The 25,139-nt window shown below is 38.3% G+C and overlaps 1 protein-coding gene across 1 annotated transcript; it reads right to left on the minus strand.

The window, feature by feature from the left end:
- Positions 1–5,033: 5,033 nt before the first annotated feature.
- gfra3.L (GDNF family receptor alpha 3 L homeolog) lies at positions 5,034–24,326 on the minus strand. Its single transcript, XM_018252278.2, has 8 exons — positions 23,808–24,326; positions 15,265–15,519; positions 14,794–14,880; positions 11,465–11,807; positions 10,437–10,546; positions 9,715–9,849; positions 7,051–7,130; positions 5,034–6,841 (listed from the first exon to the last, which is right to left on the minus strand). Exons 1-8 carry the CDS (start codon positions 23,845–23,847, stop codon positions 6,650–6,652), a joined length of 1,242 nt encoding a protein of 413 aa, XP_018107767.1. The 5' UTR covers positions 23,848–24,326; the 3' UTR covers positions 5,034–6,649.
- Between the last annotated feature and the right edge of the window lie 813 nt (positions 24,327–25,139).

Genomic DNA, 25,139 nt, shown 5'->3' on the forward strand with positions numbered 1-25,139 from the left:
GGCCCCGCAGCACCCTCCCATCCACCCCAGCAAATTTGTATCGGGACCTGGGGTTTTCCGCATAAGGGATCATTCCGTAATTTAGATCTCTGTGCCTAAAAATGATTAAAAAATAATTTAAACATTAAATAACCCCAATAGGCTTGTAAGGATTCATTTTATCTTAGTTTGGATCAAGTACAGGCTGCTGTTTTATTATTACAGAGTAAAAGGGTATCACTTTTAAAAAATGTAATTATTTGATTATAATGGAGTCTAGGGAGATGGCCATCCCGTAATTCGTTATTTAACGGGTTTCCTGATAACAGATCCCATACCTGTACATTCTTATTCTACAGAGCACAGTCAAGTCTAGTATGCTCAACAGAAATTCACCAGTTTTCTTCCAGAATTCCTTCATTATATGCATTATAATCCACAAAAGCCATGAATATCCTGTAAATGATATCCTTATAAACGGTGAGTTCTGATGTCATCAGTTATAATAAACTGTGAGTTCTGATGTCATTTCTGTCACATGACTCACTGAAACTTGTGTATTATAATAAATAAAGTACCCCAGTTGCAAAATATGAGTATATTAGAAGTTACCTTGGAGTTTCATGACCTGTATAAAAACTCTCGGCCGAAGGCCTCGTATTTTTATATGGTCATGAAACTCCTCGGTAACTTATAATATCCTTATATTTTACAAAAGGGGGTACTTTATTCACTATATCCCCCCTGTAGCTACAGGTAGACACAGATATGGGTTCTTTACACATGATTACAAAATCACTTTCCAGCTATTTGTAGGCAAGGAAGGGAAAACATTTAAAAGACAAATGCAGCTTGGCACTGTAACGTAGATTTTATTATTCTTTGAAAACTTTGCAAGGTAACATATATTCAACAGCATGAACATAGTTCATATGAAGGTAAATACGCCATGGAATGAACACAAGGACTGGCAAAGCTCCAGTAAGTCATATCAGAGCCTGTATAAAGAAGCAATACATCATGTATTCAAGGAGATCTCCCTGACCAGACAATGACAGAATGCAAATTCACAGCAGACTAATAATATTATATGTTTTGCACAGTATTATGGAAGGCAGAAAAACACTTGCCCCGACGTGTCTCTGAGGCAAGAAGCTTCTGCACACCATTATATTAAAAATGTTAACAGTTTTTTTTTTTTAGATTAATGAGCAGAACCACAAGTCCTAAAATAAGGTGGCCACAATTTATTGTACACTTATGTGACTATCCGAAAACTCCAATGAGAATTGGCCAATATAAAACGATATCCCCCCCCCCCCAGGGAGTGCAGTAACTTATGTTCAAGCAAAATTCTGATTTAGCACAGGGTTTTAAGAGTCTTGTTAGGATTCACAGGCAAATAATACTGACCAGAAATCTTTATATATCCTGTGGAGAGGTGCACAGATAGCATGGTTAGATTTTAGGTGGCTAAAGCAAGATCAGTTTTGTAAGTTATTAACATTATCCTCACACATTAACAACGCTAGTTGGGTATACCTGATTTTGAGAGTATGAATGGTCAGAAGAAGGTTCATAACTGCTACTTGTACTAACTAGGAAAATGTTTTATCCTTTTCCATGGGGCCACTAGGCTCTTATTCCTCACCTGGAAGCAACACACAGAACACCATCTGCTCCATCTATGATTTTCAAGTTCAGATCTTTATAGAGTAGCAACTCTTTACACATCTGGGAGTCAAAGTTATTCCCTTTTCTGCCAGACAATATCTTACAGGTGCCCTCACCCACCAGAAATCCCTTTATTTATGTACACTTATTGGCTAAACAGACAGGGCTTCCAAGCACACAACACAATAGCCTGTGCTGGCAAATTAAGAATTTCTGGACTAAATTGAATATCTACAGTATCTGTAGGCCCTTGGGACAGAATGGGGCTTATCAAGCTGGAAGCGAGAGTCTGAGAAATTCTCTGTTGATGTTTGAGGACATTGACTTCTGAATCTGATTTTTCATTGCCAAATTGTCCCTAGATCCATATAATAATATAATATTGTATTATTGTATATGACATGCTTCACAAGTGAATGTCTTATTAAAAGTGTCCACACATTCCCAGGTTTAGTCAGCTCATTTCAACCATATTACCCAAATTTGATGGCCAGTCATAGAATGTTTATCAGTTTAGACCATTAATCTTGGTATATCAAGGGTTATCAGTTCTTTCAGTCAGCCAAAAGGAAGTAAGGAGAAGTCCTAGCTGCTTTCATTTTCTGTTGTTGCAACCTTTGCAATATGGTTTCCATGTTTTTGTCTTTTATAGCATCCAACACACCCAACGGCCTAAGAAGCACAGTGAGATTTGAAAATCATTTTATTTCATTGTTTTCTATGAGGAAAGACATGAATTGGATCTATGTCAATCCATATGCACTGTGAACCAGTGTCAAGGGCTTTAACAATCATTTCCAATATTCAGATTTTCATAAAACTTTGGGTCACTTTTCTAATTTAAATATCAAAGTGAGGGCTTCAACCGCTCAAAAAAGGAAACAAAGATGGCCTAGGGGAACCCTACCAATGAAAACACACTAAAGATGTAAAACACCTTTAGCCTCTATGTTTATAAAGTTAAAATAGAAACCACAGCATCAAACAGTTTCCAGCTATTATTATACTGTCATAAGTATGTAAATTGCCTGATAATTTTGGCAGCTGCTTTACAGATATATATTGTCCTTAAAGGGCATGTAAAGTCGAAAATAGAATAAGGCTAGAAATGCTGTATTTTGTATACTAAATATAAACATGAACTTACTGCACCACAAGCCTAATCAAGCAAATAATTTATGCTTTCAAAGTTGGCCACAGGGGGGTCACCATCTTGTAACTTTGTTAAAAATCTTTGCAAGACTAAGACTGTGCACATGCTCAGTGTGGTCTGGGCTGCTTAGGGATCATCATAAACAAAGCTGTTGGAGTTCTGCATGGCTGGTAAGTAAGGCGGGGGCTCCCCCTGCTGTTTATAAGTATGATTGTTTCCCTGCAGAGCAGTTAGGGACCGTCTGACAATTCCTATCAGCTATGTGAGAAATATGCTGTGAGTCTGTGTAAGGCTGCGCTAGCAAGTTTTTACATTAAAAGCTATGTTTTAGATACATTTATACAACAATTTCCTGAACTAGTTGGCTTGTAACATTGTAGATGGAATAGTGATCTTATCACCTCCCAATCTAATGTGTTACAGTTTTGTTTCTAATCAGTCTTATATGTGTTGCTAACTTGCGGGGAATGTGTTGTAGTTAATAACCCTTGCTCTACATATCAGTTGGTTGCTAGTGTGTTTACCTCAGCAAACAGGCAATGGATTCAATTAGAGACTGGAATATTAATAAAAGATGGGCTAAATAGAAAGATAAGTAATAAAAAGTAACAATAAGCATTGTATTACTATTTTTACTCAAAGAGCAATAATTTTTTTCTGTCTGGGTCAGTAAAACAAACTAGTGCTTGAAGCCAATGTTATTTATAGGGGAAAAAACATAAAAAATATAGGAACATATAGGAATATAGAACAAAATGGTTACGTTACCTTCCTTCCTCTCGCAAAGCAGCAGTGATGTCATGTTTTAAAAGGCTCATAAATAGCATTGCATCGCAACATACGGGCACTAATCAGCATCCATAAGTTGTGCACAAGTTTTACACGTGTTCTTCTGGCGTCATTATGTATGCAAATAATGCCAATTTCCAGTACAGAGATTCTTCCAGGAATGGAAACAGCGTTAGCACAATTCACTCCCTTGCATCTGTTTCCTGTACTTTGTACCTTGCACTTTATTCAGCAAAACACAATTAACTGCCACTTTGGCGCAAGATGCAAGTATATACAAGCTTGTATTGACACAAGTACCTTTGTGAATAGGTACTGTACATTACTGCTGAGAATTCAAGCTCAATTATGCCTGCCGCAATGAGGTGCAATACTTGTGCCAGAGGTGCAAAGCTCAGAAATGTGTGCAAATTATACACAAATAAATAGATTTTGCCCCTGTGAGAGAAGAGGTTGCACACAGGTAGGACATAGGTATATACTCACAATTTTAGTGATGTAGCAGGAAAGTAATTACATCTGCTTGGAAAGAAAGGCCCCCCCCCCATAAGATATAATGGACCCAACTGCTGCAGGAAGAGAGAATGCAGAGAGAGGGATAGTGAAGATAAACTTGATTATTTCAGAAATGATGCAGAATTTTTAGTTGATTGTATTTAGAAAGTTTCTTATTTCAGTATGATGAAGTCTATATTGAATTTTCCTTTTCGCAATAGTTCCCCTTTTATGAGCCCTAGTAACTTGCTGTGCAACTTTCTCCTTTTGGTACCTCAAATTCTCGCACGTCTCATATTACAGAGCAATGGTACAAAAAAAAATAAAAGGGGGGGGGAAGCAATGCACCGTATTAACAGTAACAAAACTCTCCAGAGGTTGGACTGCGTGATTGCAGTAGCTTCTACAGTGCAATCATTTTCTGCCTATTGGCAGCTACTCATTGCTAATATTGGATGTTCAAATATCCTTACAATATTAAAGGGATTGTTCACCTTTGAGTTAACGTTTATTATGATGAAGAGAGTGACATTCTGAGACAATTTGCAATTGGTTTTCATTTTTTTATTATTATTTGTGCTTTTTGAGATATGCGGTGAAAGGATTTTCCACTGGAAAACATTGAATTCTAAAGCTGCATCTGAGTTTTTATATTGAGATAAACAATGGTATTACATCTTTTAGTTGATTGTATTTAGAAAGTTTCTTATTTCAGTATGATGAAGTCTATATTAAATTTTCCTTTTTGCAATAGTTCCTCTTTTATGAGCCCTAGTAACTTGCTGTGCAACTTTCTCCTTTTTACAGAGCAATGGTACAAAAAAAATAAAGGGGGGGGGAAGCAATGCACCGAATTAACAATATTACAATATTAAAGGGATTGTTCACCTTTGAGTTAACGTTTATTATGATGTAGAGAGTGACATTCCGAGACAATTTGCAATTGGTTTTCATTTTTTTATTATTATTTGTGCTTTTTGAGATATGCGGTGAAAGGATTTTCCACTGGAAAACATTGAATTCTAAAGCTGCATCTGAGTTTTTATATTGAGATAAACAATGGTATGTGCCTATGTTTTGATTCAAACTCTTTTCTCTGTAAAGTTAGCAACACACACGTGAAGATATGATTGTAAGTGTTATAACAATAGAAAGGCGTCCATGCTGTGTTGACCCACTACATCCTTGAGCTGTAAACCTGTGTGTGGCCACCTTCAGGCTCATATCACACCAGATTTGTCAGTTTTTACTACTTTCTAAAAGCAGTGGCAATAAAATACATGTAATTTGAAGCACCACTAGTTCAGCACATATGCACAAATGTTGTCTCAAAATGCAGATGATTGGTTCACGATGGTTTGGGGCACATTTAATATTACCACAGCAGAACAAGCAGTATTGCAGCACATACAAATACTGTACGCAGATAAGTAAGGGGCTTTGAGCAAGATAAACTTTACCTTTAGGTATCACTCAAATAACTAATAAAAATAGCTGCAAAGGAAAATAAAATGAAAGTGAGTCATAAGCCTTTAAACAGAGTATATTTTCACTTTCAATAGGAATGTAGTGTTTGAAATGTAGAAAAGTCACAGTGACAAAACATATGATGACAAATGTGATTTTACACCAGCAGAAGCATAAAAGCATTTTTATGGATCTAGTACTCCAGTTCCTTGTCATATACCCTCTACAATTTTAATTTAAGTACATTTCTTGCCTAGAGAACATACTAACATTTTGACATTGCTTCTCTCGGCCACACAGGGAGCAACTGTTCTTGGCTCCATATTGTGTAGGTCCCTCCTTCAACTATTTGGACTTACTTATCTATGCTCCAATCAGACTTTAGTCTTTACAATTAGGGTAGAACTGCCCTCCTGCTTCCCATGTGATTCACTCGGCCTACAAATCAAAAGTAATACAACTGGCTGGCCCGCAGCCAATAGATTGTATCCCATGGGAGACAGACGACTGTAACCAGCAGTAGTTTATACAAGTTTCACTGAGATTGACTGGAACACTACAACAAACACTGAATATGTAAGCAATATGCCTTTAAGGGTTATTTTTTAAATGCCAGTAGTACGATCTCTCTATTTCTGGAACATTGAAACCACAACAGTTTTTTCCAAAGTACTCAGAAGTATTTTACATTGATATGATAAGCATTAAATTCATCTCATCATTCTCAACCCAACGTCACCAGTCTTACGTTTTACATGCTTCTGTGAAGAAAGACAGTTATTTGTCTCCTCGCATCTTCATCAATTTACCAGAAGTCTCTGCAGCTGAAGAAAGATGTCAGTTGGTGGTTCTTTACAAAGCTAAGACTTTCATTGCTGGACAGGCAGCTTTCATCAGTCTATTAGCGTACCTATTTCACAGCAGAAAAGCTGAATCATGAATGACAACTTCAAAGTTCTACCAGGCTTTTTAAGCAGGAACAGTCCTCAGTCAGCCGATAGTTTTATGAATCAGATGAAAAGCCGTTACTGTTACATATTTGTGAAGTTCATACAATTGTGCTATGTATGTATGTGAGTTTTCTGGGATTGTTTACAACAAAAAGAATGCTTTTGAGAGCCAAAGGAGAATTGGTGGACTTAGCAGGGTCAAAGCCAAGGATGGACAAGACACACTGGATGCCGTATTTCTCTTTCCATATGATGCTTCATTAGTCAAGCTGTTGTCGTTATGAATAAGGACTTTATTCAAGCCTTCCAACTCAATGCTATTTTGGTCAGTTGCCTATAAAAATGGAGATATTTATGATTTAGACCCACAACTTTTCCTAGATCATTTACAGACAACGCTACACAACGGCTTTCTTACTAGCAAGATACAATTGTCACTTTCTAACATACCCATCTTTTCTAACATAACCCATCAAATCCTGGTTAATACAGTATATATGTTCTTTCATATAGAAATAGATAAATGATTTTCCATATTTTTACCTGTACAGGCGCTGAAATAACAGGCACATGCGTATTGGGTTGTGGTTGATAACGATTTATCTCTGCAGCAATGGCGTTTTCTGTAGCAAAGAGAATTCGATATTTCAAACGTTAATCTACTAGATCATGTAAATGTGACTGACTGTTTACTAGAAACGAGTACCCTACTAACATTCTGAATAGAAAAGGTAATGCTATTTTGGGAACAGATAAGTTACGATTCTAAAGTCCAGCAGTAAATCATGTCCTGACAAATAAAATTGCCATTATCATTTGAAGACAAGATTGGACTAAATGGGCATAATTGACATCAATGTCCCAACCCCCATTAGCAACAAATGGTAGGGCTTTTTCAGCGAAAACATTACTGTACAAACATTGGCCTGTAAGGACATATGCATGAGATGAATATACATGAAGCAGACAGGTTTCCATCTAACAGAATGTGCCTGTCCATACCGAAATTCCATGATGCTTATGAGCATTGCACCTTCTGATTTTATTAAGATTTTTTATGGCCTACTGCCCACCCATGGGCTTCACAGGCATCATTGTATGACATTTTTATATTCATGTAATTCTGCCCTTGTGTTGCTCCTAATTTTGACTCTGAGACTTTTGTAGTTTTATGAAAATGTGGAAAATGATCAATTTGCATTAGAAAGCTACAACAGTTTTTTTCTCATGTTCTACATAAAGTGGGAATTTCGTGGTCATTTAGAAGATGTTTTGATTTAATGCTGCGCATTACACACCCATTGTATAATGTATGGATTGCTGCTGCCTGAACCTGTGCTACAAAGGAGCAGAAATTAAATGGAAGAAAGGAAGCTTTTTATAGTCATGAAATATTCAAATCATAATAAATTCCATTCCTGTAGAAGGGCAGGAATACACTGTGATGCTTAATGTAGTCTGTTTCTAATAATTTACACAGTGTGAGATCCTGACACACGTTTAATGTCCTGTACACTTGCCAAGATTAAATAAATGCATGATTTGTTGCAGCTGTAACCCCTGACTCCTATGGATAAAAGAATATGGGAAAATGAAGAAATAAATATTTGCTTTTACAAATTGTAAAAATATGTTTGAGACTAAAAATGAAACCTAATCTATTTCAGAAACATGCTTGCAACTCTATGAGTATAGATGTTCAGAAACTCATATGACTGAATTCTTATGTGATAGCAATTCTTGTTCCCAACAATGGTTTTAGTGGTCAGATTGAAGAAAGGACTACAGATAGTCCCTATCTTCTGCGATTCAGACAAATGCAAATGCCAGGGTAAACACCAGGGGTACTATCATCAATCTATAGCTCTGAGACTCCACGAGATGATTCCAACATGTTCAGTGAATACTTAGACTTGTTTTAATAACAAAAAATCTATGGTTTGTGCTATTGCTTGAAGAAGGCAAACAGGTACAGTAAATGGACTGGGATTTCAGGGCCCATTGGGACTATGACATGACCATGCGAACTGAAAGACTCCCCTCCCGGCACCTGGTGACAGTCCTCACACAAGTAGTTTGCAGCTCCATGCTCGGACTCCCTGGCCTTCTTAATCAGTGATTGTCCTCACACAGCCACCCCCACACACACGCAAGCGCACTGCTGTGTACTTCCATCTTTGTGGCTGTCATCAAGGGGGAGAGTGGACAGTGCAGGTGGGACCAACCGTGTTTTTTCCCTGTGTCCTTCCTGCCCAGTCCTACACTGGAAGCTAACCCATGTTTGGTTCTTGCAAGGTAGATAATGAGATTACCAGTGCTCAGAAAAACAAAAATCCAAAATGCATGGGGATTGTTTTAGCTCCGGTAATCTAATTTTCTACCTCACACAGGCCAAACATGTAGGAGCTTTAATTACCCTGCTTGTCTTGTTTAGAAATAACAGAAACCCATAATTCATGATTTAAACAATAGACAAACGGTATGTCTAGCCCAAGCCCTATTCATTCAGTTTTACTTGCCAAAATCTGTTACTTACTTAATCAATACCAAACATTTTGTTAGCTAACAATCCTACAAGAGTGGTCTGAAAATCCTTAGACAATATAAAACCCGTCTAGTGAGAGAACTTTGACATAAATATGCAGAGTTAATTACAAAGCAATAGCAAAGCATTCAAGGAACGGCCAAGGGTTCTAAGATTCATGTAGCTTTTGTCTCACTTTTCAGATAAGACAGCTGCTATTTTATTAGCCATGAATGTGTAGCTGTGAACAGCTGTGCATGTCTCATCGTATAAAATAGTAACTGCTATCAAGACAATCAAGAGTCCCTAAAGCTAATAGGGTGCACTGGCTCTCAATGTATCGGAAAACCTACATGAAATTGATCCAAGCTTTGTGCAGGCACCATTTTGTAAACTCATTTCCTCATCTATTTATCATAAAGAATGTATTAGTTTTTTTACAACCCACTTGCCATTGTTATATGAGCTTTAGAAAGACTTTCCCCAGACAACTAGGAATGTTACCGAGCCCACAGCAGCTAAGTGGTCCAAGGCTGTAATGCAGTTTTTCAACATTCTGCTTTTCTTGGACAGCCACAGCCACATCATAAACTCAGCCTACTCCCAAATAGCTTTCTTTTTAAAGGTTCCTTTACCCTTGTGTATGTATATATGAGTGAGAGTCTGCTGGTAGTTTAACTTACTGAAGCACTTGTTGTTGGTAAACATTCCAAGTACCGTGTTGCAGTCTTCTCGCTGGTTGCCGCTGCCATCACAGGTGCACCAGAGAGACACATCCATGCTAGAGTTGTTAATGTAATTTGGAGTCATCACAGTACCTGTTTTTAAGAAATGCAAGCTTTAAAAACAGGTGATGTAGAGAAAATGGGAGTAAAGAATGTGTACCTGTTGCAGAAAGACATCTGGGAACTATTTTACACAGCCTTTAAACCCCTACTAGCTTGATAGATGCAAACATTATGAAATAACTACTGAACAAATTATTGGATAACTGGAATACTACATGTTTTTGGATCTGGGGTGATGGACTGTTCCTTAGCACCTACCAACTCATAGGCTGGATTTTTGATTTACAGAATCCTGATCATTTCTGGTAAATCTGGTATCTTTATCCAGTGTTTATTAACAATCTCATTAAAAACACTATTATTAGCTTTCATGTCATTTTAAAAATCCAAAAAATGATTACAAATGGGCTTTATGGGCATAGGTTCAGACAATATTACACATTCCTATAACAGAGAAGTTATAGAGGGGATAACTACAGCAGAGCGAGAGGTTATAGAGGGGATAACTGTGCCACAAATTAACCCACTTCTGCTGCCACTTATGTCATACTCATTAGTTTGTCGTAAGTTAGTTTTCAAGTTAGTTTTCATATTATAAAGAAAAAAAAAACAGTTACCAATCATCCTAATGTAGGACTGCAGGCAGGGACCGTACTTCTCAGGGGGGCAGTCTTCTGAGGTTTTGTCAAACAGATAGCAGTTTTTCTGGAAATCCGCCAAATGTGACCTAAAAGGAATTAGTGTGTTACTATTATCCAAGGATATGTCCAATGATTAATTGACTAATTACTATATAAGCTCATTTGTTTCCATCTAACAGAATGTTACCTACCTCACCTCAGTATCTCAGGCTCATCATCTCCCCCTATATCACCTGTATATAGGTTTAGGAATCATTAGAGGTATTTTAATACATATGCTATTTTCCCAGCAGCTGGAAAATTGTTGGAAATTTTATCCCCGATATTTTTTTTTTTTTTTTCAAGGATTTAATATTCACCAGTAGAAATAAATGAAGCAGCTGGCTTTCAAATCATTAAGCATTTTATCTTCATAAAAAGATATTGAAATGTGTCTGAGAAGCACAAGGTGTGTGGGAAGCCCTGGCAAATCATTAGTTCATGGATTGATTTACTGTTGTCAATACTGTAAGAATTAGAGCTTGTTCCTATTCTACTACACACTAAAACGTTAAGAAATAAGGGACACTAGTACTATATTCAAAATCCATAATAATGGCTTAATTTTATATTAAAGGCTGATACTGCAGAATTGATGTTTGTGTGTCCCATGCCTCCACAAAATCCCAATTTAAGGGGGCAATTCACCTTTAGACTATATTACAGCATGATATATTTATTGGTATACAGGTATGGGACCTGTTTACAGAATGCTCTGGATCTGGGGTTTTCTGGGTAAGGGGTCTTTCCATAATTTGTATCTTCATACCTTAAGTCTACTAATAAATCATTTAAACACTAATTAAAAGAATAGGATTGTTTTGCCTACAATAAGGTTTAAGTATACTTTAATTAGGATCAAGTGCAAGCTACTGTTTTATTATTGTTTATTTATTATTTGACTCATATAGTATCAGCACAGTGTGCCTCGACATCGTTTTCAGATGGCACCAGCCATGATTTACCTGCATACTATGTCTGCAACGCAGGAGTGTTGGAGCTGCAGACAGTTTTTCTTGGACTTTTCCTCAAAGGAGCACTCAGGTACAATAGTTCGCCTTCTGCGTTCTGCACAGTAGCTGTCTTCACATGGACAGAAGAGGAGACGCTTAGTAAACTCCTCAGAGACTTTGTCAAAGAAATTTCTTAGGTGCCGGTGGCATTTGCGTCTGTCACAGGAACCTTCAGCATTGCGCTGGTTGCATTGGCTTGCATACGCGGTCTTGTGGCGAGTGCACTTGTTGTTGGAGCTACAAATATTGGATTGTTGTAAGCACACATTACTGGTGTCCATGAGGAGGCTGGGATCTGTAATGATCAAGGTGATAATATACTCTCTTTATATAAGTCAAGTATATATTTTCTTTATTTTCACTGAAACAGTGAAGCTCTACAGATATCATAAGTACCCTTAATGCTTTCCCATCAGTAAGCAAAGAATGAATTATTATTTACAAAGAAATAATCTTCCAAGACTCAGTTTTCACCACATTTATTGGCAGTGTATTCTGGCTATTATCCTCTGTTCCCACACATTTATGGAGAGGTTCATCTCGGGGCTTCAAAATGTTTTCTCATGTTCCAGCTACTCATTTTTTCAGGAATATGTTTCTAATATAAATTAGTCTTAAAGGGGCAATTGACACGTATGTTCACCATGAGCCAAATAAAAAAGGTTGTTTTTTGTAGTTTCACAAACTGCTAATGGATCATTGTTTTTATTTCTACCCTTACTATTGCCGACTACTACCCCTTCAAATCAGACAATGAGCTCTGAATAAACACTTGTCTCACTTTCTCTATTTTGGGTAAATGATCACGCATCACCAAGACGTACAGGTAACATGAGGAGTCATGCAGGAGAGCACTCTTGTACTAGTGATACCCACCAGCCAGGGTCAGATTAGGAGAACAGACAACAAAGCATGAGGCATGGGTTGCTGAAATTCCACCTGGCTAAGGGGGATTTTAACAAATGTTGCAATGCATTTTGCCTCAAAAAGTATGGCAACCTCTGCATAAGAAACTTGCTTTCTGACCAGCGAGTCAAATATTTTTGTACAATTGTGTTATATTATTTTGTAATAAAAAACAGTGATATTAGAAGTCACCCAGGAGTTCAATGAGCATATAAAGGTGCAAGGCAAAGTCTTTTTATACAGCATTTGTACATTCCCAGATCACTTCTAAACTCCCAGATCACTTCTAAACTCCTCATATTTTAAAACAGGGGCAGTGGCGTAGCAACAGAGGGTGAAGACCCAAAAGAAAAGGGCAGAGGGGGAATTGCAAATGAACTGCCATTTTGCATGCCCGACATGACACCCACAAAATCAAGGCCGAGCCACAATTTTGCACATGCCATGCGTCACCTGCAACAAGGTTCCCAACTTGACTCATAACAGATATGGGTGCATCCCCGAATATTATACATTACAGAATTCATTTGTAAAACACTTTTTATACCCTCCTTATACATTTTCTTTTGTTGTTTTTAGTGAAATATTCTACTTTTATCCAGACATCGGTTCTCTGGAATATTGTGTTTAATACCACATGTCATGCCATAATTACAAGTTTGAACAGACCAGTGTCTTGTGGTGATCCATGTTTTCAATACAAGATTGTATTTTTAGTGCTTTCTCCATAAGTTTCTATGTAGTACTACTTTATATGCATCGCTGTACATTGTTACAATACAGTAATGGTAAAATTGTCGGGACAAAGCCTGCAATAAATAAAAGTACATATGCACAGAAACAAGTAGCATGATTTATTACTCCTTAAAGTAAGAGAAAAGTGACTAAAACTAATCTTCAGAATATTCATGTACAGGTACATTAAAAGTTACCTATAGGTCATATTGATTGTTTTTCGCTGATAGGGTTGCTTTTGTAATTGTTACTTGAAGTTCCAAAACCTGACTGTTTTGTCAACCTGATTGTCTCTTCTCAATCTGTATACTGTGTGTTGGTCCCTAAACTCAGTAAAGCTAGACACAAAGATATCATTGTACAAAGCTAAGGTTCGGATGATTTTCGGACCGTGTGTCGATCGTCTCTACATTTTTCATGCCATGGCAATCAGTTGTTAAGTTGATTGGACAGGTTATAAGATTTATATCGGCTAACGATACTATCCATTCATGTATTGCCTGATGATATCAATGGGAGATTGTCACTCGGACATAGCTTTCGTACAATTGCTGTCTGTCGATGGACGACTAATCACCCCAAGTAACAGCGTATGCCACCACCCTAAGGGTAAGGTCACATTGTGAGATTCGGGGAGATTTAGTCGCCCGGCGATTAATTGCCTCTTCTTTGGGGCAACTAATCTCCCCAAACTGCTTCCCCCTGTCTTCCACCTGCTACAATGAAATATACGCCTTTGGCATGGCACTTGCGGCGCTTCGTTTTCCAAAAGTCGTCCGAAGCCGCTGGGCGACTAAATCTCCCCAAATCTCACAGTGTGACCTTACCCTAAAACTGGTGGATTTTCTAACAGATAGCACTAGAAAGTGAAAATAGCTCTGTGGAATATTCCTTATCAAGAAGGAAGCACACAAAAACAGATGTCTGTGAATAGAGATTAGGGACAGAGACAGGATTCTTCCCAAATAAGCAAATAACCCTCTTTTCAATCTGGTCTTTTATCCCCAGGACTGGTCTTTATTTAACTAAGTGCAATTTTCCCTAGGGCTCCAAGCTGGCTACACAGGCATAATTTTTTTAGACAATTTGGCCTTTTTTTGGACTGATTAAATCAAAGAAATTTTCCCATCATCCTGTGACTCCAAACAGTCCTGATATCCCATCTCATTCCAAGGGTATCTGTAACCCACATGTGGACATCTTTAGACTAGTGGCACACAGGTTATTTTGTAATAACCCCCAGGTCCTTCTCCTTCGGGCACAAATTACACGGCAAAGTGAAACATTTGTGATTCGCACTCACTGGTATCAAGTGGTGGCTCAGGTGCAGTGCCCGAACCCGTAGCTTGGGGTGATGGTGCAGACAACTGTAGAAATGAGCACCCACTCCTAAGACACACAGATGTGGTAAAACTTGATTTTATTCCATGAATAAAAACAACCTCGTCCTAACGTGTTTCGTATCTAGAGATGTGCCTATGATTACGTATCTCTAGATACGAAATGCGTTAGGACGAGGTTGTTTTAATTCATGGGACAAAATCGAGTTTTACCACATCGGTGTGCCTCAGGAGTGCGTCCTCATTTCTACAGTTACGTATAAAAAATGTCACCAAAATTCTTCACTGGTAAAAACTTACCACTCTCAACCAGGCGACTGTAGTCTGAAGTCACCATGTTTTCAAACTCTGATTCTTCATAAGGAGACTCATCAAAGACCAGGTCATCTAAGTCACAGAAGATAGAAAGACATACATTAGCTACAGGTTTCCAAGGTTTCCAAAAAATAGGGATATGCTGTACAGGTTACTTGTGGGTTTCATTGTATTTTCTGGGACACAACCCATGGACTACTATTGTATCTATTAAAGAATCATTTTTCAGGCTGCTAAAAGTTGTCACTTAAGTGGCATGGTCCTTAACTACAGAAAATATTCTGTAAAGGTTATGTAATTTATGTGCATGGGGGACTAAACAAACATTGGAGTGGAGCTTACAACTAAAAAACTTCTTATTTAAGGCAATATTGATATGTAGCAACTTCAGTTGTTGGTTAGAAGAGTCGTCATGAAGTAATCAGTGGCATAAAGCAAAACATGAGCACAAATTACCCTGTACAGGATGGACAGTCCAGTAGACATTCAGACAATGATCTTCTCTTCTCATGCGATGCTGACACTTGCAGTTCAACAAAGAGCTTTGCTGAAGAACCAAAACAGCCTCCTGACACCTAGAACTAGACATTGCTGCACGTGAGCAGTCCTGGAAGATATGGTAACTGGAATTGCACTGTACATCTTGCTGACAAGCTTGCTCCTCTTGTAAGCAATCACTTCGTGCTGGTATATTTGCATACAAGACGGTAACTGTAATAGAAACATATATCAATGATTACAAAAACTGTGTGTACATTTTGATTGGATGGACCTTGTCACTGATCCAGTGTGAGCTCAGAAGGTGACGGAGAGTCTATTCCTGATGTAGGAAACTGGATGAAGGGTGATGTTGTTGACTGTAATGTTAAATGAAGGGAGGGGGCCAGGTTTAGAATAGAATATTGGCAGTTCAATGACAGGTGTCTAACAACCATCTAGGACACCTCACACCTTATACAAATATCCTTTAGAAATTTGAATTATGTTGGTATACAATGTAGAATTCAATAAAAGGACCCTATAAGCACAGTTTCTCTAACACATACACATATTTGTTTCTCCTGGCATAAATGCAGTTCTAGACAAGACAATATTAATAATATCATAATATAGTGCATAATGATATGACAGAGGAAGTTAAAATAAATGACGCTATAGCTGAATGCCTGAATGGAGTCCTTGTTCTTCATATATGGCACCTGCTGATGCTTCTGTGACTCTAATTATAATTTATGATGCTGCACATAGGTTGGGTGATAAACAGGTGAGGCCTTGGGAAGTAAAAGATTGAGAAGTGATGCTTAAAAATCTTGTGTCCCAATGCACTAAGGGAATTTAACCAAGTAGACACATGTGTGATATCTGCTCAGTACCCTTGTGCAGTCATTCATTTTCCATAGATCAATGTATTTTATGCAGTACGCTTTGTCTGTACTCCACTGACACCAAGGAAATTTCTGCACCTGGTCAATAAATCAGTGGAGTCCTATGTGTCCGTCACAGTGCACACCTGGTTAGCTCCGACTGGCAGATGTAAACTAGATAAGTGTAGTGAGGTACCAAGGCTATAACTTACCCCCAGTTTTAGGAGGACCTAAAGGGTGGTGGCTTTTTACACACAACACCAAGGCCTAGTATGTATTTATTTCACTAGTATGTATTTATTGATATAAAAAAATTATAAAGAAAATCACAGGGAATAGAAATTATTTCAAAAGAAAGAAAATTAGGAGCATGCAGTATTAAGAATAAAAGCTGCAACCAATGAAACGTTTGCGTCAAAGAATGACTTCGAGAATTAATGCCTATACGTGCTTCAGTGCTTTCAAATCCTTTTTCCATCTAAATCAAATGTTGCTGTTTTTGGAAGCCGTGTTCTGGGCAGATCTCACCTTTAGCTAATAGCTAAGTAAATAACATTATGGGCTGGTGACAAGCACCTTGCATGATCCACGTTCTTTTTTAATGTCACTTGGACTGCAAGCCACCCACTCCCCACACACGAGGCCAGATGGAACGATCCGTCACCACATCATTCCAGATGGAGAAGCTTTCATTTGCTTAACTGTAATCAGCTGTAGCCTTCATATATATATATATATATATTATATATATTGGTTAAACTGGCCTTATCAGGAAAACAATAGGGTTAATTTATAACCTGTGATCTGCGTGTTGTGCATATTTGTCCTGAGCTTTGAGCAAAAGTGACCTTTGCTGATATGACATCTGGAGCAGCCGGCGACAGTTTGCTTGAAGTATATGAATCTTGTGATTATGCGCCAAAACATAGCAAAGTCACTTTATTTTTATGCTAGAATTTGACTACAGCTGTATAAAAGTGGCACACAGAACACATCATGCATGCAAGAAAACCATAAACTGGAGTTAGGCTTTTGTGAATATGATCTTCACAACAATGTTATGCCATTCATCTTCATTAATAGATTTTACTTTGTTAAACTCTGTGTGATAAAGGTATCATTCCTAGTCAGTAATTCATTTATACAGTGCAGGGATGGGACCTATTATCCAGAATGCTCAGGACCTGGGTTTTTTTTGGATACGGCCTCTTTCCGTATTTTGGATCTCAATACTTTGTCTAGTTAGAATAATTTAAACATAGTATTATTTAATAGTAATGTTTTGCTTCCAATAAAGATTAATTATATCTTAGTTGGGATCAAGTACAATGTACTGTTTTATTATTACAAAGAAAAATGCATATATTTTAAAAACTTGGAGTTTAAAGTTATCTGATTATAATGGAGTCCAGTGTCAGACTAGGGTGTGTGAGGTCCACCGGGGGCTGCCACCTCAATTGGGAATTGGGGCCCACAGTATCTGGCAGGGAGCAGGTCTGGGTCTACCTGAGGACCAGGTCCCACCAGGAAACTAGTCCAACCTTGATGGAGTCTATGGGAGATGGCCTTCCTGTAATAAAGAGCTATCTGGGTAGCAGGTTTGCAGATAATGGATCCAAACCTGTACAATATTTTTCCCATCACTGAGCACAGCTTATAGTATGCAAATAATCCTTACTGGCCCCTGTACAGCTGCTTCTGTGGTTACATGCATGCAACTATGGAAAATAGTAGAAAATGAATGAGTTAAACCTATTGGATCAAATCCTGCAGTGTAAATGAACCTCTAAGGCTGAAAATGTTCCATATAACTTATTGATGCTGCTACCCAAATTTAAAGCCACCCACCAGCTATTTGCTCCTTTCATTCCAACATCGCAGCTCTGTAAATGATGCTGGCTATATACTGTAAAAACAATGATAAAATTAAAGTAATAGAGTATTTCTTGTATTCCGCTGAGTCCATTCGTAAACCTGAAGAAAACTTCAAGAGCACTGGGAGTTGCAAATCACTGAACTAAAAGAAGACTGTCAGTGAGTGCAATTCAATATTGTTTCTAATCAAGGGAAAAGGTTTTCAGGCACCTTTTAAAGAGTCTCAGAGGAGCTGCACTAGAAAGCGTTTACTCCAAGAATAGACATCTTGCTAGCCAGTGAGCCTCCCCGAGTGAAGACTTGGTGGTATTTGGAATTTATTTTATTGGTTTAATCTCAATTCCCCCTACTTGTACCTTAATTCCTCTTCTCACTGTCTCAATTGGGGCTGGGTGGAGGTCAGGGAGCAGCACATAAAATTTTAGGAGGGGAGCAGGTCTGGGTCAGTGGGGCCCAGCAGGTTTTTTTCGCAGTGTCCCACCGGCCTAGTCCGACCCTGGGGTTGTGTGATGCCAGTGGGAGAATGGGAAGCTAGATGGGGCTGCAAATTAAATGCTTAATAGCAGGGGCAGCTCCCTGAGTTTTAGAATAACCTATTCAGTGAGATACTATAAAATTATACCATCATAGATATTCCCTTGTACTAAGCAAAGTTCTGTAGGGTAATATGAGTATAGCAGCTCTTTAATCCTGGTCAGTTACTTACTTTTAAAGGCTCATGAAGATGTTACATGGACCTACATTTTTCTGGTGCCAATGACAGAACTGTATAATCTACAGAATAAATGAGGAGCCGTACTACAGAATAACATTTTTATTATGCAAGTTAAATCTGTTCAAATGACCTCATAGTGAGATGAGGTAAGTAATTACCATGCTCCTCTGTTGCTTCTTTTGGTAGGCAGGAGGTCAAGGACATGGAAATGTTAAATGGGTGGGAGTGGCTGGTGTGTGCTTAAGCAATGTATGTAGCACTGCTAAATCAATACTTGTAACATGGAATAAAGAACTGCATTACTAAAAGGATGACCCAGTCATCTAAAGGGCACATTATCCTAAACGGGATAAAATGGAAATTTAGATTTCTTTTGTAGATTTCATATCAGTTACGTATACTTTAAAAGAAAAACCAAAACGCAGTTCTTTAAATGACGCAGTGCAATTTATAAGATTTACTTGTGCCACAAAGGGGATGCACAAATTAACAAAGGCAAAGGCACATGGTGTGTTTTGATCACTATGGTCCCACTGGCATGAATTATGGGGCAAACAACATTGTTAGTCCCCCCCCAATTTTTGGGAATGGAAACAACCTTTCTATGGAACTTGCGGTTCTCAGATCTGAAAACAAGGGGCGGGGGATTTACAGAAATTTCTGGGTGGACACTGGCACTGACACAGCTCTCTGCTCATTCTGGGATGATATCCAACTAAGTAACATTCCTGAATATCTTGTGATTTTATAATCACCATAAAAGTTAAGAGATCTGTTCATAGACAGGCATACACATGGATGGAAAAGCAGATGACCTGGCCGGGGCCGGAGGGGGTCGGCGGGGCCGGGGGGTCGGGAGGGGTGAGCGTCAAATTCTGGAGCGCTGGCATCTAATTTGGCACACCAAGTTAATTGTCCCCTATACTCGGCGTTCAGTTCAAGACTGTCCGCAGCCCAGTACTGGCAGTTGGGGACCCCAGAGATAGATGATAGATAGATGATAGATAGATAGATAGATAGATAGATAGATAGATAGATAGATAGATAGATGATAGATAGATAGATAGATAGATAGATAGATAGATAGATGATAGATAGATAGATAGATAGATAGATAGATAGATGATAGATAGATAGATAGATTTTTGATATTTTCTCTAACAGGGTCATAGTGCATGTATGCATTGCAAACCTAGGATTTCTATTTTTAATCCACAATGTACAGTAAGTACATTGTAAACATAAGCACAGACATTTTTAATTATATCTATAGAAATACTTAAATGCAGATGGTATGTTTTAATTGAAAAACAAGCATTTATTGGAACAGAGATTTAAAAGAGAAAAACAGAATAATGTGCTCTTTGCATGAGACTCTGGCATTCCCATCAGCCTCTACCTGCTTTTTAATAAATGGGGATGCCACCTCTACCATCTATAATCTATTCCATAAATACAGTTTAATAAAAGCAACAAAATCGTTACAACTGACATTTCTGCCAAATATCCAGGCAAAGGATCTTCATAGTTGCTTATGGGCTCAGCATCTCCCCACAACTTAGGTTATATGAAGAAATGGTCTCAGTCTATTGTTGTTACAGAACACTGACCAGCTGGTTACATTCATTCTTGTGCTGCTAATTTTATTTTTCATACTAAGCCAAATGTGCTGATTATTTCTTTGAGAAAATTGCCACACCTGCAGGTGGTGGGACAGTTGAACCCAGTACTACTATACTTTTCATGTATTTCAGCATGGCTGACCTGGCCTGACCTTCAAAGATCTCAGTGACTAATGGTGTAAAGTTGTAAGGTCCCAAATTCATGAATAGGTCATGAATAACTCTTGATAAATGCTAAGATTGGTGGGCTTGATGCCCAGGTTCCTTTTTAATAGAACACCACAGAATTGTGACTTTCCACAGGTTTGATGTCTATTGGCCTCCTATATTTTAGTTCAATCATTTTCAGGTGAGATTTTCTACAAGTGTAATTCAGAAACACAACACAATCAACTGAAAGGGTCTTTCACAAATGCTGTCCAAGGTAATCTTCAGGATGGGATTAAAAAAGCCAATTCAGGAAATATTCTCTGGCGAGATGCAAGCACCAGAGGTATTTGCCTAGAGTACAACCATTTTGTTAATGTGGGGAGCAATTTCATAAACTATTAATTATAGTTGATTGTTCAAATACCATAATCTATGAATAACAGCTCATTGTCTCTCATGTCACTTCTTGTGTAAGTTGGGGTGTTCTACCACTAATAGTGCCATACAGCAAGTAAAGGTGTGGTGTATGGGTAGGTGATGATACAGATTGCAACCCTTGTCTTAGGTGCCAAAGCTACTGTCCCTGGATCTGTTGGATACAGAGAATTTGGGGCCATTTGGAGGCTATAAAATCCCTTGGTGGACCTGGTTCACCTCCAGTTCTAAGGTTGGATAGCCCTGCAATTGATTGTGGGTCAGTAATTCAGTAATGGATTTAGAAATCGTTTTTGGCTTGACTTTATGAGCAGGTCAAGGGTTCTCCTTTGTCTTGGAGAGAATCTATGGATAACATTTATTACATAAGGCAGCTCATAGAGATATGAGTAAAAAGTCTGCGGATACAATGTCATATTCACTTGGCAGGTAAATCACTATGGTAGCTACCTTTCATTTCAATAAACACAAAAATCCAGATACAAAGTTGCCTTGCAATAATAACCTTCTAGGCAATATTCTTTACTAAACATTTGCAAGACCACAAAATGGTGTATATTCTCTATTTCAGTAATACCCTATTAAGCTTTTAGATTAGGGATGCACTGAATCCAGGATTTGGTTCGGGATTCAGCCAAGATTTTGCAGAATTCGGCAGAATCCAACTGCCTGGCTGAGCCGAATCCAAAAAATCACATGACTTTTGATCACACAAACAAGAAAGTCAAATTTGTTTAGCCAAGCATTGCATCCATGGTTCTTTTTCCCCCCTCATTTCCTTAATTTACATATGCAAATTAGGGGTTGGATTCGGTACGGTATTCACCCAAATCTTTCTCAAAATATTAGGCCGATTCCTAAAATAGTGGATTTGGTGCATCTTTAATTTAGACACCTGAAACCTCAACTTGGCATAGCTTTTTTAGTCTGGAGGGTGCTCATAACAACAGATGTCCCCAAATAAACCATACAAAAACCAGTTAACTTTCTATAATGTGCAAGAATCCAGACAGCACAATCAAACTAAAAAAGATTGATGAGGGGCTGAAATGTGTGTGGAAGGCAGGTTATTCACTTGGCTGAATGCTCCACTACTTTGTTTGCTATTGTGCTGCATTCAGCCACTCTATAGAGCATTGTTACGAACTCAGTAAAGTCAAACAATTAGTGAAAATAGTAATAGTGAACCAGTATACACCTCCATCCACTGCTAGAGGGATGGCCATAAACTTCATATTGGATAACTCTTATCTGCCTAACATTCTAGCGATCAAAGTATTCTGGGGAACTGCACTAAGCTCTATACTATACTATACTTGTATATTTATATTTACTGGTAGCAGTATGCTGCTATACTGTAGAGTCTATTTTGCTATTCTCCAGGGCATCCTATCATCCCCCTTCGCAGTGTCTAACATGTGTTACTTGACAAAACAGAATAACACAGTATCTGGAGAAGGTATATTCCCAGCGGGGTATTTTAGTTCCACGCTACAGCTTCCATATTATCTACTGGCAATAAAAGGAAACAATACCTATGGGACTATATCCTGGCTTCTGTAAGCAACGAAAGGACAATATGCCTCATTGGGAATATTGGCAGTATATTATCACATTTCCTGGTGCCAAATGTAATTAACCAAACTGTCTGTTAATAGATGAATTTACCTTTTACTGAACCAGAAGAATACAGGGTGATATTGCATGAGCTCATTCTGTACATTTAAATGTAATGAGATGATTGGATCACTATAGAACAGGGATGGGCAGCCTGTTACCCTTTAGATAAAGTTAAACTACAACTATTAACATCCTTATAAGCCTTTGGTTGGTTGTCTGTGGGATGGTTGGAATTGTAGATCTATAGGTTGCAATTACTTGCCACAGATTCATTCATTGGATAAAAAAGCTTCACTGTCTGGCACTGTCTAAAACAGGACCCACAAGCATGATCACAAAAAAATTAGATTATGGGCTGAAAGTTAAATTAATAGTATTCAACTATATTATACCAAGTGTTTTCTTGGCAGGAAAGCAAATCAAGTAGCGTGCACAGTTAAGGCAAACTAAGCTGCTGCAGAACTTCTTGCAGTAATAAAAAATAAATTTTATAAGAATTGTATAAGAATGGTGCAGTTTCCTTCACAAACATTATACATAAGCTGTTACGGGTGGGTTACCATGACCCCCCCTGAATACTAAAATAGCAAAAAAGGTCATTAAAACAAGATATATAAACCAAGGTTTTGGTCACAAAGGTAATTTGGAAAAAAATAAAAAGTTAACATTGTATCAGTGCTATTTAGCACAATTGGTATTTTGATTGGCAGCACCTACAACAAATCTTAGTCATCTTGGTCACAGCTGCTAATAGCAGAGACTGAGTGGCATTTAAATGTAAATGATACATTACTGAGAAATATATTCTACTTTGCATAAGACTTTTTTTTGCCAACTGCTGAGAACTGAGACTACCAGATTGATCAGTAGATGCCTGCCTGGTGCTGGGAAAGTCTGACAGCAGTGCAGGTTATAATCCCCATAGCACAGGTGGAACTGTCAAAGTGCCAGTCCTTGACTGATCCGCCTGTTCATATGGGAGACTCTCCCTGCAAAGCAGGTGGTCTGAGTCCCTGGATCAGATCCTAAAATAAGCAATGCTTAAAACTTTTCCAGACCACAATTCACCAATTAAGACAACTCAGAATAGAGACTGTTGGGCTAGGCAGGTTTAAATTCTTTTACTGTTCCTCACTAACCCAAATATGTGTCTAGCTTTCTTTTTAGTGGACTTTGTCCAAGGCATATTCCAGTTAATTGTTTAAAATAGACATTTACCAGTCCCTGCAATGAGCAAGATGATCCCCAAAGACTTCATGTTGGTCAGGAACAAGCAAGCCTCCTCCAGTCACCTCATCCACAGCTCCAGGTTGGGTGGTTGGCAGCCGCTAGCAGACCTTCACCAATCACTCAGGGAATCTTCTCATCACACCAAAGGGTTTGTAGGTTCTGTCAGGGGTGTACAGTCCAGTAAGTACAGATAATACAGTTTAGACACTTCCAGCTTTGCCAGGACAGAGCAGATTTTGAACAATCCAAAAATCAAGTTTGAGTTACACTGGCACTCCAATGCCCACGACTCCTTCAGCCTCTACACAAAGTCCCAGATTTCATTGCCCATGGAAGCCTAGTATTCTTTGCAGTTGCATACAGCTTGCTTCAGTCTCAGCAGCCCCTAATATAATTGTGTTAGATACTAAGGTGCCCTGTTCATTCTGAGAGTCATTGTGGCAATGGAGCTGTGCACTTTGTGATGGGGATGTCTCTGGTTTTCTGGAGCTTTCATTTATTTTCCCTCCCAGTCTGTGTCCTGCCTCCGCCCACCCACACACACTCACACACACACAGAGCTGCTTGCACTAATGTCCTTTCACTGACAGGAGTCTCTTTTTATCTGAACCATCAGCACATGAGAGGCAAGGGCTTCATTCAGAATTAACAGAAATTGAGAATAAGAAAAAATGTGCAGCATCTGACATAGTCTGCATTTCTAGGAATCTGTCAGACAAAAATTATGAAATATGTAGGTTGTGGCCAGTTAAGGAGCCTGTGAATTAGTACAGATTGCGATATCTTCTCTAATTGTTTGTTTTACCCAACTAGTGGTTTCTTTTGTGAGCTCTATGGAGTGGCTGAATGCAGAAAAAAAGGCAGCACAGTAGCGGAGCGTTCAGCTCACTGAATAACCTGCCTCACACACCATTTCAGCCTCTCATCAATCCTTTTTAAAGTGTTTGATGGCGCTGTCTGGACTCCACAGAAACTCCACAGAAACAGTAATTAGCTTATTTGGATGGCATTATTTGAGTTACCTTTTTTCTCATGAGCACCTTCCAACCTTCAGTTGTCTCAGGGGTTAAATTCAGTTACTTAAAGGAAAAATATACTTCACTTCTTTATTTTCCTAAAACTGCTTACTGAATCAAATAACTAAGTTATTATGCACAGGGTGTATTTTTTACGCTTATTTATTTGAATAAAAGCTACCCTACTGGTTGCTGTTTTGAGTAAATTATCTAAAGGAGTAGTATTTTCACTGAATGTGCTGAAGTAATTTATGGTCCTGACTCCCATGTTCAAAGATAAAACCTGATGCATGTGTTTTTTTTT

Source organism: Xenopus laevis, chromosome 3L (genome assembly GCF_017654675.1).
Source record: "Xenopus laevis strain J_2021 chromosome 3L, Xenopus_laevis_v10.1, whole genome shotgun sequence".
Taxonomy (NCBI): Eukaryota; Metazoa; Chordata; class Amphibia; order Anura; family Pipidae; genus Xenopus; species Xenopus laevis.

Excerpts from the sequence above, each read along its gene's own strand:
- gfra3.L (XM_018252278.2), bottom strand. The coding sequence starts at position 23,847 with ATGAAGTCTTTGGGGATCATCTTGCTCATTGCAGGGACTG. Across the intron at positions 14,881-15,264 it reads GACTGTCCATCCTGTACAGG|ATGACCTGGTCTTTGATGAG; the intron begins GTAATTTGTGCT and ends TCTGTGACTTAG. Across the intron at positions 9,850-10,436 it reads GTCCTACATTAGGATGATTG|GTACTGTGATGACTCCAAAT; the intron begins GTAACTGTTTTT and ends TCTTAAAAACAG.